The sequence below is a fragment of the Phaseolus vulgaris genome, chromosome 9, assembly GCF_051622355.1.
Source record: "Phaseolus vulgaris cultivar YP4 chromosome 9, ASM5162235v1, whole genome shotgun sequence".
Lineage (NCBI taxonomy): Eukaryota > Viridiplantae > Streptophyta > Magnoliopsida > Fabales > Fabaceae > Phaseolus > Phaseolus vulgaris.
The window spans coordinates 10,906,284-10,923,396 of NC_143506.1; the positions used below are offsets into that span (position 1 = coordinate 10,906,284).

At 30.3% G+C, this 17,113-nt stretch overlaps 1 protein-coding gene across 1 annotated transcript; it reads right to left on the reverse strand.

The window, feature by feature from the left end:
- Positions 1-2,815: 2,815 nt before the first annotated feature.
- LOC137822195 (RPM1 interacting protein 13) lies at positions 2,816-3,758 on the reverse strand. Its single transcript, XM_068627095.2, is given in 4 exon segments — positions 2,816-2,997; positions 3,117-3,203; positions 3,478-3,630; positions 3,632-3,758. Coding segments are annotated over 4 exon segments (405 nt in total). The 5' UTR covers positions 3,710-3,758; the 3' UTR covers positions 2,816-2,910.
- Between the last annotated feature and the right edge of the window lie 13,355 nt (positions 3,759-17,113).

Genomic DNA, 17,113 nt, shown 5'->3' on the forward strand with positions numbered 1-17,113 from the left:
CAATAGTTCTCTAGGTCTCATCTCCCTAGCAGGAACAAAAGCCTTTTGAAAAAATGTGTTTTCCAAATTGTATAAAATATCACCAGATCTAGAAATACTTATCAGATTGTACAATCCAGAAAACACATTTTTTAAAAGGCTATTAGATTATACAATTCTTAAGGTAATTTTGAATCTAATAATATGTTATGCATTTTATAATTCGAAAGTAAAAAAAGAATGTGCAAAAATGGATGTAACGAATGGAATGGAGTACAAAATAGAAAATACCTTTTTGTATATCTTAAAACTTTGGTTTAAACTGAATTCAACTTCAGAATCTAATTCAAGAGATAAGGGTGTATTTCTCCTTTAAACATTTTATTTTAAATATATTATTGTTTTAAACATTCCATTTTAATAACCAACTAAAATATAATATTCAAGTAGAAAATTAGTATATATATATATATATATATATATATATAATGAAGAAGAAAAAACTTCTATGGTTTTGAATTATCTTAAGGGAGGTGATACTTTTAACACCTCAACGATAAAAAAAAATATCGGCTTAATACTCAATATATTTATTTTAAAGTGTCAAATGGTATTTTTCTTATTTTAACATTTACGATTGTGAAGTTGGAATGTGATTATTGGTTACCTTGATGAATTTTTTTTTATTTCACAGTAGGTTCTCCACCCGATCACTTCCACTTTACAATCCTTTTAATAATAAATATTATATTTTTTTAACAACATTTAATATAAATAAAATTTAAAAATAAAATAATAATATATTTGATTGTTATGAAATAATAATAAATATCATTGCTCTACTTTAATATACCCTTTATTGAAAACTAGAGTATTGTATTTGGTGCTTTCAATGGTCTGAGTTTAGATCGAGAGACGCAAGTTCTAACAATATTTATATCAATATTTTTTTTCACTTTTCATTTGATAACTAAATATATTATTATTTTATTTTAAAATAAATAAAGTTATAAAGTGGAAAGTAGTAAAAAATAAAGTGTTCATGATCTTAAGAAAAAATGTTATTTTAAAAATTGTATCGATAAAAACACTAATTTATAATTTAGAAGAGTCCCGATATATTGACATTGTCTGACAAGTCGTACAGATTTGACATTGGAGGTTTGACAATGATGTGGCAGAGTGAGATTGCGTTTGGTGATGTGACAAGGTAGTAGCGCGAATGAGCAGTGAGATGCGAGCTTCAAAATAGGGTCAAATAGCAATGGGTGTAATATATTATGGAAAATGATACAATGACAACCTTGCTCCAGTATACAACTCTCTTTCTTTATCTAAAATTTCAACTTTTGTATGAAATGACAAAAATACCATTTTTTTATATCATTAATGAAGAGTTGTATAGTGGAGCAAGTTGTCCATATATCATTGTTCATATATTATTTTGTTTACTCGGAATGGTCCATATTACATTGGTTAAGCCATTTAATCTAACCGGTGTAATATATGACTCATATTAAAAAACTTTTTGAATTTTTCTTCATGAAGAGTGGGTGACCATAAACGAAACAGAAGTGGCCACTTACAAGCACATGGGTAATCAGTTTTGTGTGTGCTAGTACATGTGGAGGAACCTGTGGTTGGGTAACCAGTTCTGATAGAGTGGGTGTCCAGTTCTGCCATGAGTGTAATATATAAGTCATCTAACCGGTGTAGTATATGATCCACATTAAAAAAAAAATTGATTTTTTTTCATGAAGAGTGGGTGGTCATAAACGTCACAAAAGTGACCACTTACAGGCACATGGGTAACTAGTTTTGCGTATGTTAATACATGTGGAGAAGTGGCTGGGTAACCAGTTCTAACCAGTGTAGTATATGGCACATATTCAAAAACTTTATTTTTTTTTTCATGAAGAGTTGGTGGCCATAAACGTCACAAAAGTGACCACTTACAGGCATACAAGTACCCAATTTTACGTGTCAGTATATGTGGATGAACCTGTGACTGGGTAACCAGTTTTGGTAGAGTGAGTGTCCAGTTCTACCATGAGTGTAATATATGGCTCATATTACAGTGGTTGGTTCGAGTAACCAATGTAATATAGGGTCAATTTTAATTGATGAGTGAAGCCAATGATGCTCAATACTTAAACAACAAACAAAGAAGCAGCGACGACTGCACAAGAAAACGTTTATGGTTTGTGCTTCGCTTGTTCTACTGCTTGTTCATGTTTCCTGCTGCTTCTTTCTCTCCTCCCTTCGTCGAAGTCGTTGCTTCTTTCTCCATTCCGTTCGACCTTCCCTTTCGTTCAAAACTCTCCCTCTTCCGCACCCACACTCAAACGTTAAACTCTTACACTCACTCCCATCGCAATTACAAAAAAATTCACCGACAATGTCGCGTCCCAATGTCACGTGTAACGTCAAGTCGTCAATCTAGTCCACAACATGTTACCATACCATTTTCAAATTTAGAATGTTTCAAAATTTCTCCAGATCATCAGCTCACATGTCGGTAAAAGATGCAACGATTTCTGCATTAATAAAGTTTTTATAACACTAACCATTTCTTAAAATAAAATATTATATTATAATAAAATACTGATCTTTTTATATGTGAATCATTCTCTCAGGTATCATATATAATCTTAAATGTAAGTACTGTGAGATGACAATCCAAGGGTTTCTCATTTTTAAACATTCTTTTAATAGCTATTTTAGCATAAAAACATGAAGTTGAAGGGATGTGAGATCTGCAGAATTACATAACGTGATTCTGGACTACACCAGAAAAGCAAAATTTGAAGTTGATTAGTATCTCATTCCCCAGCATATACAGTCAAGGCACGTCATCATACAACTTGAAAACAAAAATTCAGTTTATACTCGACAGATTTCTTCATGTTCCTCAGAATCTTTGCATATTTGTTATATATAAGCTTCATCACAGTGTGGGGACGTAAATCGGGTCCAATGCTTACAAGGAGCACGCATGTCACAAACACAACAGTAACACTGCACATTTGATCACAGGGATATTTCAGAACACGTTGGTGGTGACGGAGAGGTAAGGCAGACACGAACAAGGAAAAAATAGTTAAAAACAGCAATTCCAATCAGATAGTTATAATTACCATTTCACAATAGCTCTCGTGAGGTGTTGTAGTAAACGGAAATTTAAGACACATATGTCTTGGATGCGGGTAATCCCTGCAAGCTACCTATAAAAATTTGTAAGAAAACAAATCACTTTTGAATAATAAACTCGACAACAAACATCTTCACTCAAGTAGAGAATATTCTCAAACGTTTCCTTTTCGAAAATAATATTCTCAAAAGTTTGATTCAGAAATGAAAACTTTTTTCCACATTTTACTTTCCCTCCAAACCAAAACATAAGCCATGCATCGACAGCAATTGTAGGAGGGTTAAGCAAATAATATTATATTGAAGTAAGATTTTAACATGTGTGGCAGGTTTTGTAGGGTATTTTACCTGACTGTTTTCACCAATAATGCAGACATCTTCAGAGACATCACCCTGGTTTTTATCGTCCGAGGAAAACATGGAGAAGTCGAACGAGTCATATGGGTCGAAATCTAAGATGAAACAATCCTCAGTTTTCTCTAAACGTTTCATGTCCTCTTTTACCCAAACAGACTAGGATTCTCTCTTTCTTTGGCCATAGAATGACTGAACCTTTCCCATTCACCGTTATCTCTTCCATTTCTTCTTGCTTCCTTTCTGACCCTTTTTGGTTTCAAAGTAATGAGAATGCGGACTCTACAAATACCACAGCTAGTTTAAGTAATAAATATCAAATTCTGAATTGATAATTATAACTGTTCTTTAAAGACACTAAGGTTTCTTTAGTTTGAATTTTAATAAAATAAAAACTGAAGAGACTTTCTCAGTTTTCTCCCTCACCACTCTTATGGGTTCTTATTTTGTTCTTGTTTGAATGTTAAAGATTTTGAACAACATTTATTAAAGATAATAAAATGGTGAAAAGAAAGCAAAGGTTTAAACATCTTTACCTCCTCCCAATGCTGACTTATATTTCCTCTCCCCGCTCCCTTTCTTTCTTTCTTCTTTCGTTTTCTTTATACTGTCCTCTCTCTTTCCCTGTGCTTTTCTACTCTCCTTCTCACTATTGTCTCCGATCTTGGTTCTCCGATGGTGTGCTCTAGTGCAATGTTGTAAAGGTGCAGCGAGAGAGTCTATGCAGAGAAAATATGTGTGTGTGTGCTGTTGGCTTTTGTGGGTGTTTGTAGCTGCAGTTTTTTGGTGCGGGAAGGAGGAGAAGAAGTGGTGTGGAGAATGAACATGAGAGGAGAGGTTATGATAGAATGAAAACCGTTTATTTATTTATTATTTTCTTAAAAATGAAAATAGAGTAGGTCCAATTTTTTTTTCATGTTTTCTATTTATTCTAGGGCGTTTTCTTCTTCCACTTTTTATCACTTTTATACTTCTTAAAATACTAAAATTATCTTCTATTTTATTAATTTTTTTCATTTTGAAAATATTTTCTAGATTTAGTAACTTTGGAATATGTTTTGAAAAAAAAAATATTTAAAATTGTAGAATCTTTCATGTATTTTTTTAACAAATTCTATTCCGAATATATAATAATTTCGGATTCTATAATCAGAATATATGTATATATTTTTTTTTAAATTCACTTTACTACAAATTTTATGAAACCCATTTCCCCAAAAAACTCCAAAATTCTCTTCATAATATAATATGATAATAAAATCATATAATATGAAAATAAAAAAAACTCCAAAATCCTCATAATTAATATGAAATCATATGAAAATAAAAAACACCAAAAACCTATTCATAATATATTATTAAAATATATGGATATTCTCCCGATCTGCTCAACCAAAATGTACCCACTAACCCCATTGTATTGGCAATTTTTATTAAGAAGAAGAAAAAACACACTTTTGGATTGCAGATTCTATATGGTATTTTTTATTCTACAATCCATAATTTTAAGAGTTAAATGGTTTTTTTCTTAAGCTATAAGTTTCAATAAATTATGGAGGTGCAGGAAGAAAACATTTTTAAAAGAGGCCCAAAGTTTTTTGATATATCTCTTAAAACGAAAATGAAAATTAATGATAAAAATCTAAAAATAAAAATTTCACATTTTAAAATTTTATAGTAGAAAGAAAATAATTTTAAATATTTATATATATATATATATATATATTTAAAACTTATTATTATTATTATTTTTTATTTTCTTTGAAAACCAGTTTTATTTAGACGAAATTGGAAGTTCGCGGTATAATTTAGTATATTTTTTTTTAATTTCATCCTATATGAAAGTGTTATTTCTATATATACAATATTCTAATATTTGAAAATCCTTCTTTATATAATTATAATTATATATGCTTAATTAAATTTTAAGTTTATTATGAAGTAGAGTATTTTAAATTGAGTTTCTATTATAATTTTATTATAATTTTTTATTGAGTACTTAAAATGTTTATACAAATGAATATTTACTATTTAATTTTGTCATCAACCACTATAAGAAAAAAAAAAGATTTTAAAGAAGGTTATTTAGAATAGGTTAATATAATTATAGAAATTGATTTAATTAACAAAGATTTTTTTAATTTCTAAGGTTATTTTAAAATCTCAACAAAATAACAGAGATTTTTTTAACCTTAGTTAAATTTTAAAGGTTTATTTTAAAACCTCAAACAAATAATAGATGTTTTTTTAACTTTCGTTAAATTTCAAAGGTTTATTCTAAAACCTTAACAAAATAACATAGATGTTTTTAACCTTCGTTAAATTCCAAAGGTTTATTCTAAAACCTCAGCAAAATAATGAAGGTTTTTTTTTTAACTTTCAGTAAGTTCCAAAGGTTTATTCTACAACCTCAGCAAATTAAAGGAAGTATTTTTAACCTTTGTTAACTTTCAAAGGTTTATTCTAAAATCTCAACAAAATAATGGAGGTTTTTTTAACCTTCATTAAATTCCAAAAATTTATTGTAGAACCTTAATAAAACACTCCAGATTTTTCAAACTTCAATAAATAAATATAATTAAATCTATTTATAAATAAATAATTAAAAAATATATAGTTTTAATATATTTTATAACTAAATTATCTAAAATTTTGAAAGTGTAACTTTACATTACAAATAAGTTTTCTAAAGTTTCAAAAATTTATTTTAAAAACTCAGCAAAATAATCTTGGATAATAAGTATTTCAATAATTAATCTTGTATACTTAGTATTTCAACCGTATTTGCATATTTTTTTTATGATTGATAGTATATAATTTCTAGTTTTTTTTGTCACGAGCTTATACTTCAAAATACCTAACTTATTTTGTTTTAACTTTTGATATACGTATATTTTATGTGGAATTTTAGTTTTAATTATAATTGTTAATATTCAATTCTCATAGTTCTGAAATATTTAAAATTGAGGCCTTTATTTTAAAATGCATTTAATTATTAATTAACTATGAAAGTGAGAAGTAATAAAGTTAGTTTCTCCTTGGAATATGTCCTTACAATCTGCCAAGAACACACATGGTTTTGAAGGCCATATCTGATTGATAATGCAATTATTTAGGATAGAGAAAGCAGTGATAAACACTAGTTGTTGTCGAGCTAGATAACAGTGGCTTGTGATTCAAGTTGGAGAAGTAAGGTGATGGAAGAAGCAATATTGGAGCAAGAAAAAGATAATGTCTTATTTAGTGTTTCTTCTCCTTAGATATAATAGACATAAGTGTTGATGAATTGTGATTCCTTGCTAGGATTGTCGTCGATGGCCATTAAGTATGTGCCAGAGAGTAGTGTGTTTACGGTGGATGAGAGAAGTCAGTAAGATCGTTAGAGATGATGGAAAATGGGGTTGAAGGTTATTTCAAATGGCAAGTCATTTTACAGAAATTTTGAAACTCATGGTATTTTACGGAGGTTCTTATACCCATAGTATTTTACGATGGTTTTTAAACCCATGGTATTTAATAGAGGTTTTGAAACCCATGGTATTTTACGAAGGTTCTTAAACTCATGGTATTTAACACGGGTTCTAATAGACTTTTCCTGAGATTTAAAAAAACCCCTTTAGCGAGGGAAACTTCAACATGAGTAAATGACTTAATAGAAGTTTTAACCTTGGATAATGTAAAAATAAACCTTCATTAAAATCATTTTTTCTTGTAGTGAACTAAAGTAATGTAGTTGTTACTATGCATTGTCATTACTTAGGGTCTTTACATGAAAAGTAAAAATCAATTTAATCAAGTTTTAAGTCTCTCAAATTTAAATATTTTCGATTGAGTTCCTATTAATTTTTTTTGTTTTATTGATTGTTCAAAATCTTTATATTTTTTCGAATTAGTCATTGTTGACATGACCATTTTGTTGAAGCTAGTGATGTTATTAACTATATTTGATGAATTCACTTCTAAGGAAGCTTTGAATGTTGAAGACTTAATTTTGTATAGTGTGAGTGTTTTTTTTATGATTTATATGTTTTTCCTCTTGGTAATTAGGTTGATATTCACAAATACTTAAGAAAGATGGTGTATTTTCTAATGTTAGAACTTTTTGTGATTAGAGAATAATTTTAATTGGTTAAAAGACAATTTAAGCTATTAAAATTGAACACAGTGGAACAATATCATAAAAAAAGCTTATTAAAATATCTTTTAACCAATTCAAATAGTCTTATGTAAAGTTGTAAAAAATTGCACTGGATATTCTAATCGATTGTTATTACTCAAAATGGTAAGTAATTTTGGGAGAATATTTTAATATGTTAAAATTTTTTTTTAATAAATTGATATTTTCAGTATTTTTAATAAGGGTATTCATCAGTCTATTTTAACTTATTGAAATATTTATTTAATCCATTATTTTCATTATTAAGTGAAATCAATAAATTAAAATGTGTTTTCAATCCATTAAATTTGTCAAGATAAATTTTATATAATTCTCTTCTATAATTTTTTTCTAAGTATGTTTTTGAAGTATCAGTTTTGAAAAATATATTACATTTGATAGAGTTACTCTTCTAGATATAAAAAGGTATTTTCTTGAAGCTTTATTTTGACATTCTTGAGATCAATCTTTTTTATTAAGAGGTTCTTAACCTGAGTTTTTCAGATTAATTTTGATCTTGTTGTAATCAGGTGATATTGTTCCTTTGTTTTGTTTTTCTTTATGGTTCTATAACATGATGTTAAAGGGTTAAAGGATACTCTTTTAGGATTCAATAAATGTGTTCTTGATGTATCTTGTTCTTGTAAACATTTGTTATAGTGTTTAACTTGACTTGTTTACCCGAGTGATTAGTATTTATTTAAGAGTAAATATAAACCAGTATAAAAATTACTATGCAATCTATTTCTAAGTTTGAATATCAATTGTTCTTCTATAATTAAGTTTTCAATATGTTAATTTATGTATTAGGTTTCCTTTAATTAATTAGTTCAATAAATGATTCATTCTAATTCTTGTCAAGTTTTTAAAAAGTTTTCAAAGTTCCATTTGTCCCGCTTCCAAACTCATCCTATTCTTCTAACACATTTGATCTTACATTTTCAAGCTATTAAAGGAAAAGAAAGAATAGGGTAAATCCATTGTGTATATTGAACACATAGGGTTATGTTTATATAGGAAAAGAAACATATGGGCTAAGCCCATTACATAAATATGAGATTTCTAACTATATCTATAATATCTCATAATATCAAATAATATTTAATTATATCTAATAATATCTAACACTCCCCTCAAGTTGGTGCATATAGATCATATGTACCCAGCTTGTTACAAATGTAATCAATCATAGGCCCTCGTAAGGGTTTAGTAAAAATATCTGCTAATTGATTATTTGAATTAACAAACTCAGTCTTGATATCTCCCGATATAACCTTTCCTCGAATGAAATGACAATTAATCTCAATATGTTTTGTCCTTTCATGAAAAACTGGATTTGAGCTAATATGAAGAGCAACCTGATTATCACATATAAGTGTCATTTGAGTAACCTCTCCAAATTGCAATTCTTTAAGTAATTGTTTAAGCCAAATAAGCTCACAAGTAGCTGAGGCCATAGCTCTATATTCTGCTTCTGCACTAGATCTTGCCACAACACTTTGTTTCTTACTCTTCCAAGAGATCAAGTTATCACCAATGGAGACACAATAACCAGAAGTTGATCTTCTATCAGATGGAGATCTTGCCCAATCAACATCCGAATAACAAACGACTTTAGTATGGTTATTATGACCATATAACAAACCTTTTCCAGGAGAGCCTTTAATGTACTTCACTATACGAATGACTGCATTCCAAAGATCTTCACATGGAGAATTAAGAAAATGACTCACCACACTGACTGCAAAGGAAATATCAGGACGAGTAACAGTGAGATAGTTCAATTTTCCAACTAATCTTCTGTACTTCTCAGGATCTGAAAAAGGCTCCCCCTGATTGGGTAGAAGCTTGACATTGGGATCCATGGGAGTATCAACAGATTTCGAATTCATCAACCCAATTTCCTCCAAAATATCTAATGCGTATTTTCTTTGAGAGATAACAATACCAGTATTGGATTGTGCTACCTCAATCCCCAAGAAATATCTGAGTTTGCCAAGATCTTTGGTCTGAAAGTGTTGACAAAGGTGTTGTTTTACTTGTGAGATGCCATGGTGATCATTGCCTGTAAGAACAATGTCATCAACATATACTACAAGATAGATACCCCCAGCACTCGAGTGACGATAAAAAACTGAATGATCTCCTTCACTGCGTGTCATACCAAATTGTTGAACAACATTGCTAAATTTTCCAAACCAAGCCCTAGGAGACTGCTTGAGGCCATATAAGGATTTGCGAAGACGACATACCAATCCAGAAGACTCCCCCTGAGCAACAAAACTGGGAAGTTGCTCCATATAAATTTCTACCTGCAAATCCCCATTAAGAAAAACATTTTTAACATCCAGTTGATAAAGAGGCCATTGTTGAAGAAGAGCCATAGCTATGAATAAGCGAACAAAGGCCATCTTTGCTACTGGAGAAAAAGTATCACCATACTCTAAACCAAAAATTTGGGTATAACCCTTAGCCACAAGACGAGCTTTGAGACGATCAATAGTACCATCAGGACCAACTTTGATAGCAAAAATCCACCTGCAACCAACAACAGATTTCCTAGATGGTAAAGGAACAAGTTCCCAAGTTCCATTATTCTGAAGCGCATTCATTTCATCAAGCATGGCCTGACGCCAACCAGGATGAGCTAAGGCATCACCTACAAATTTTGGAATGGATACAGAAGAAATAGACGAAAGACAAGTATAAAAGGGTTGAGATAGTCTATGGTAACTCAAAGCAGTATAATGTGGAGAGAGATTACGAGTAAAACGTATACCTTTACGAATAGCAATAGGAAGATCAGGTTCAACAGTCGGAGGTTCAACTGTAGGAGCCGGAGGGGGATGAGGTGTTGGCACCGGAATAGAGTCTGCTGATGGACGATGAGACGTTTGACGATGACTATACACTTGAAGAGTTGGTGGCGGTGGCGAATTGTTAGGTGCACTAGGCACAACAAGGGGAATATTAACTTGATTAGATGAAGAAATTGAAGGAGAAGGACAAGACTTAAAGTAAAGGGAAGATTCACTGAAGGTGACATCTGCTGAAATAAAATAACGGTTTAAAGACGGTGAGAAAAATTTATATCCTTTTTGTGATCTAGTGAACCCTAAAAGGACACATTTGTGTGACTTAGGAGATAATTTATCAAGACCATGACTAAAATTATGAACAAAACATGTGGACCCAAAAACTTTGGGAGGTAAAGAGTGGAGAGGGTCATGTGGAAATAAAATAGAATGAGGAATTTTGTTATCTAAAACTGAAGATGGCATGCGATTAATGAGATAACATGCACTAAGAACAACATCACCCCAAAAACGCTAAGGAACATCACCATGGATTAAAATAGTACGAGTTGTTTCAACAAGATGTTTATTCTTGCGCTCAGCTACCCCATTTTGTTGAGGTGTATAAGCACATGAAGTTTGATGAAGAATACCATGAGAAGCCATAAAATTTTTTAAAAAATGAGAAAGATACTCACGTCCGTTATCACTGCGAAAAATTCGGATGGAAATTCCAAATTGATTTTTAATTTCATTGTAAAATATTTGAAATATAGAAAAAAAAAACTCAGAACAGTTTTTCATTAAAAATACCCAAGTACATCTTGAATAATCATCAATAAAAGTAACAAAATACTGAAATCTTAAATTAGACTTAATACGACTTGGTCCCCAAATGTCAGAGTGAACTAAGGCAAAAGGAGATGAAGCACGTTGTGAGACACTACTAGGAAAAGAACTACGAATGTGCTTCCCTAACTGACATGACTCACACGATAAAGTAGACACATTAGACAAACTTGGAACAAGCTGCTGCATCTTGGCAAGACTAGGATGACCCAACTGAGCATGAATGAGAGATGGAGAATCCATAATTGCGCCAACATGTGCAGAGAGTTGTAGTTGATAAAGTCCATGAGACTCACATTCGGTGCCAATCATCTGTCCCGAACTCCGGTCCTGTAAAGTAACAAAATCTTTGGTAAAAGAAATAACACAATCAAGGGAATGGGTGAGACGACTAATGGATAATAAGTTAAATGGAGACCCAGGGACATAAAGAACATTATCAATAGATAAAGAAGAAAAAAGATTAATAGTACCAACACCATGTGATGGTACCCTATCCATTGGCCATGGTAACCGAAGGTAAATAACCCGTAGTAGATAGGGAAGAGAAAAAGGATTTATTACCAGTAATGTGATCAGTGGCACCTGAATCTAGAACCCAAGGGCCATGGGAAGTGGAGTGAGTGAGGCCAACAAAAGATGTACATGAATGTGCAACAGACGTCGTGGAACTAGGGTTCTGACGATCCTTATACCATTTAAGAAATTCATTGAAAATAGCAGGCTGGCCTGAGGTATCAATTGAAGTATGGTCCATGGTAGAAGGTTGCACAGGGGAAATTTGAGCAACCGCAACAGATCTAGGAGGACGACCATGTAAGGCATAACATCTGTCAATTTTGTGGCCAAGTTTTCCACAATGGTCACACTTGTGACGCCCTTTGCTCTGATACCATGTTACGAAATGGACTTTAAGCCTAACTCAACCCCATAAAACCGGCTCATGAGGTTGAGGTTTGCACCCACTTATATACAATGAAAGACTCTAATATCTAGTCAATGTGGGATCTCCAACACACCCCCTCACGCCGAGACTGCCAACTCGTGCGTGAGACTATATATTATAGGTGGTCCGATAGCGGCCCGATAGCGGGTGGTACGATAGGCCCAACACAAACACTCACTAAGATAGGCTCGAAATGACTCTGATACCATATTAAGGAAAAAGAAAGAATAGGATAAATCCCTTATGTATATTGAAACATAGGATTATGTTTATATAGGAAAAGAAACATATGGACTAAGCCCATTACATAAATATGAGATATCTAACAATATCTATAATATCTCATAATATCAAATAATATCTAATTATATCTAATAATATCTAACACAATCAAAACACCACAAATATGAATGATTAAAAAAATAAAATTCTTGTACTCTAATGATCTTTACTAAAAGTTTCGTATTTTTATATTATTGATTTAATTTTAATTTTAATATTTAATTTATAAAATTAAAAAAAATGTATTTTTTTATTTAATTTAGAACATGACATGTAACACAATTATTTGCACCTTAAAACATAACTTTACTTATTATTTTATTTTTAAAAAACTATAGAAGTTATGTTTTAAAAAAGACCCGTATTTTTTTAAAGAAAAACTCTCTAGAAATAAAACCGTTCTTTAAAACTCATTTTTTTTTAATAAAATGTTTGACATGTTTATGCCACTATGATAATAGTATCTCAATTAGATTCGATTGACAAGTCAAATTTCATCAATAATATATAACAATGAAAATTTAATTTCTTTATATAGTCAATACTTTTTCAAAACCTGAATATTTTTATTAGTATTTTTAAAGTCTCCTAAAGCCTTAACTTAAAAAAAAAAACATGTATAGTTTGTACGAAAATAAAAAACAACACTAAGCCATAATTATATTGAGGGGTCTAAAATTAGATTTTTCTTAAAGTCTTCCAATAAGAATATTAAATTTTTACATATAACTTTTAAAACAAATTTCCAAGAATATAATTTTTTAGAATAATTTTAAAATTAAGTTTTGTATTAAAAAAATTCATAAAAAAACGATTATCCAAGTTTTTTTTTTAAGAAAAATGTTGTATTTATTTATAATTGTCTCTCACTGAAGTAGGAAAATGCATGAAATCTATTTCTAAAGTGAGTTTACTATTTCACAGTGTACTGTTTTCATTACGATATTTTGTATAAAACAAATAACCATTTGTTTCATAGCCAAAATATCTTAAAACATCAAACTTTAATTCATTTGCACCATGTTAATAAAAAACATCAATGATTTCTTATTTGTCATGGTCCATCAACACTCATGTTCTCTTTAACAATGTCTTTGTGTGTAACTAAATATAGTAAGACCTCCTCTATGCTATACAAATGTGCTGGTAGAACATCTTTTCTATATTTGCTTATCATATTTTGAAGACTTACTTATTAATCTACAAAAGTGTTACATTTGTTAAAAACTCTTATAGAATTTACTTTTAACATGTACTTGGAACAAAATTAGATAGTTTCCTTTAAAATGTATCTTCCAGTAATAGAAACTTTCAAACGATATTGATTCTTCACATATCCCTTCAAAATCTTCATGTATCGCTCAACTAGTACATCCATCGTAGATAAACTGGTTCAAAAAAATTAATTTCTCTTACAAGATGAACAACCAAATGCATCATGATATCAAAAATTAATGAAGGAAAAAACATCTCTAGTTAACACAAGATCTATTTTTCAAGTTCATCAAACTTTTGAGGGTCAATAACTTTACCGCACATGGAATTGAAAAATGAACACAATCGAGTTATAGTATGCCTAACATGTTTTTGGCAAGATTCCACGAAAAGCCACAGGCACTAATTGCATTAAAACATGACTATCGTGAAAATTTAATCAAATTAGTTTCAAGCCATGCATAACTACAATACTCTTAACATTTGAAGAGTACTCGTGTGGTACCTTAATACCTTTAAAACATTCACAAAAACTCGTTCTCTCCTTTTTGGACAGAGTGTAACATGATGCAGGTAAATATGTATGTTTACCAACTTCTCACGTCCAATTTCTGTCGTATAATCTTCTCAATCAAATCCAAATGAGCATTCACACCATCTTTCATCTTGCCTTCAATGTTTAGAAATTTTCCAATTAAGCTATCACACACATTTTTTTCTACATGCATTACATTTATACAGTGTCTCACATCTAACTTACACCAATATGGAAGATAACAAAAATTGACCTACTTTTTCATATTCCAGTCATAGTCATAGTTGACTTCTTCATTTTTCTAAAAACCATATTTTTTTTTTTACCATTTCATAAATTTGAACACTAGTTAATGGAATGAGACATCTCTCGCATTCTTGGTGTCCATTAAAAGTTTGTCTCAATCCATGATACATGTGACATTGATTTAGAAATCTATGATGCCAAAGGTACATAGTTTTCCTTCCATGTTTCAATTGTTCACATGATGTGTTTTCTTCACAAACTAGACATGTTCTATGACCCTTCACATTATAATCTGACAAGTTTTCATATTCATAAAAGTCATCAATAGTACAAAATAACATTGCATGCATCTAGAAAGATTCATTGACAAACCCATCAAACACTTCAATCTCATGATCCCACAATAACTTCAAATCTTCAATCAATGGACTAAGATAAACATTTATGTCATTTCCTGGTTGTTTTGGACTAGAGATCATCGTAGATGACATCATGTATTTACACTTCATACACAAACCTAGAGGTAAGTTATAAATCACTTGGAAAACATGACATGAAATATGATTGCTACTTAAATTTTCAAAAGTATTCATTCCATCAATAGCCAATCCAAGTCTTAAATTCCTTGATTCATTTCTAAATTTAGGAAATTCTTTATCAATGTTCTTCCATTGCAAAGAATCATCTTGATGAAGAAGCAGTCTATCGCATTTCCTATCATCTCCATGTCATCTAAGGTTCTTAACGTCATTTGGATTCACAAACATATGCTTAACCCTTGGAATTATTGCAAGATACCAAAAACACCTTCATTGGAGGACCGTCCTTTCTGACCTCATCATTATTCTCTCGTTGACCATTTTTAACCCTATAATGTGATAATACACACTTGAGACATAAAGTCTTGAAACTCTTTTCTATATAAAATAAATCATTAGGACATGAATGTATATTTTTATATTTCATACTCGTCAAAAAAGGTATATTCTTTGCCTCATAATTTTGATTAGGTAATGTATTCCCTTTTGGAAGCATTTTCTTCAACAATTAAAGCGATCATGTGAAACTTTTATTGATCCATCCATTCACTGCCTTCGAATTCATCAACCTTAACACTACTGATAATCGTGTGGAGTTAGTTGGATCGCGATATAATAAATTTTTTGCATCAATGGACATATTGTAATACACAAGTGCTTCAACAAATGACTCTACTCCAACATCATGGATCATGTTCCCTAGTATGTCATCCACTGTCAAATCAATAAAGTTTGTCACACACTTGGTAAGTATAACAACTCACTATGCCACATCCATGTATAATTTTTAAAAAAATCTATCGCACAAAAGATGTTCTCTAATTTCCAAATCATGCAATGTCCTCCCATTCAAACAATTCACACAAGGATACCTCATCCTTCCTCCACTGTGACTACTATTGGCATTACGTTGTGCAAAATGTATAAATTCTTCCACCTCTCTCTCTCATAAGCATCACTTATACGTGGTGAATTAATCCATACCAATCTATATCTACGTTATATGCGTACATTATTAGAGTTGTGTTTTCTACGATGCATGTAAATCTCACTTTTTTAATCAAAGGTCTGATCCTGTCTTATATATTGAAAAAGATTCATTTTTATTATAATTCAATAGTACATAAACTTTAATCACCATCCCTTATATATCATAAACTTTCAGTTGCATTTCATATTGGTTTTCAGGTGACATAGAATCTCCACAATCAAATATGTACTTGAAAATCAACACAAAATACAATAAACTAAAATTAAGTAAAATATATAAAATATAAATTATAAATTATATACTAATAAATTAATAGAAAGTTATTACCAGAGAATTAAACAATTAAAGATTCAATAACAACCTCTACTACTTTTTAATATAAAACTTACTATGACGAAAAAATTATTACACAAGTTAATATATTAATTTTTAAAAAAATAAATCTTAATAAATAAGTCTAACAAAAATTTAACAACATAACACATAAAATACAAACTTCTACAAATATAACAATATTTGTGGGATCAATACTAACAAATTCAACAAAAATAAATGGTATATAATTTAAGAATATATAAATACTAATTAAATATAATAAAAATTAAAAACACTAACCTGAATCTGGAATGCACAAAGGTCAACTTTCAACAGTGAAAGAAGCGGTAGGAGAGTGACGGGGTTGCATAGGTGGAGGGGTCACGACAAGATGCAACTGGTCTTACTCGTAATAATTATCATTGTTTTTGTCAAAAAAAAAGTGACTTTTTAAATGTTGATTATTTTGTTAGGATAAATAAATAACATTTAGTTGATAAAACAAATAGGTAAAAAAAGATTAAATTAGAATTAAATTGAGATTAAGTGTCTTGTATCTATAGGAATGACATGTTAAAGTTGGGACTATGTAATAAGTTAATAAATATTGTGTGTTTTAATCATTGGGAAGGAAAAATCTTAATTAATTCTTAAATTGTGTGTTGTTATTGTTTATTGAAAACCTTAACCTGTTTTCAAAAGTAGACAACAGTTGTCCACATATACTAGTTTTGTAAAATGTGCATCTTGATTAAGGATTT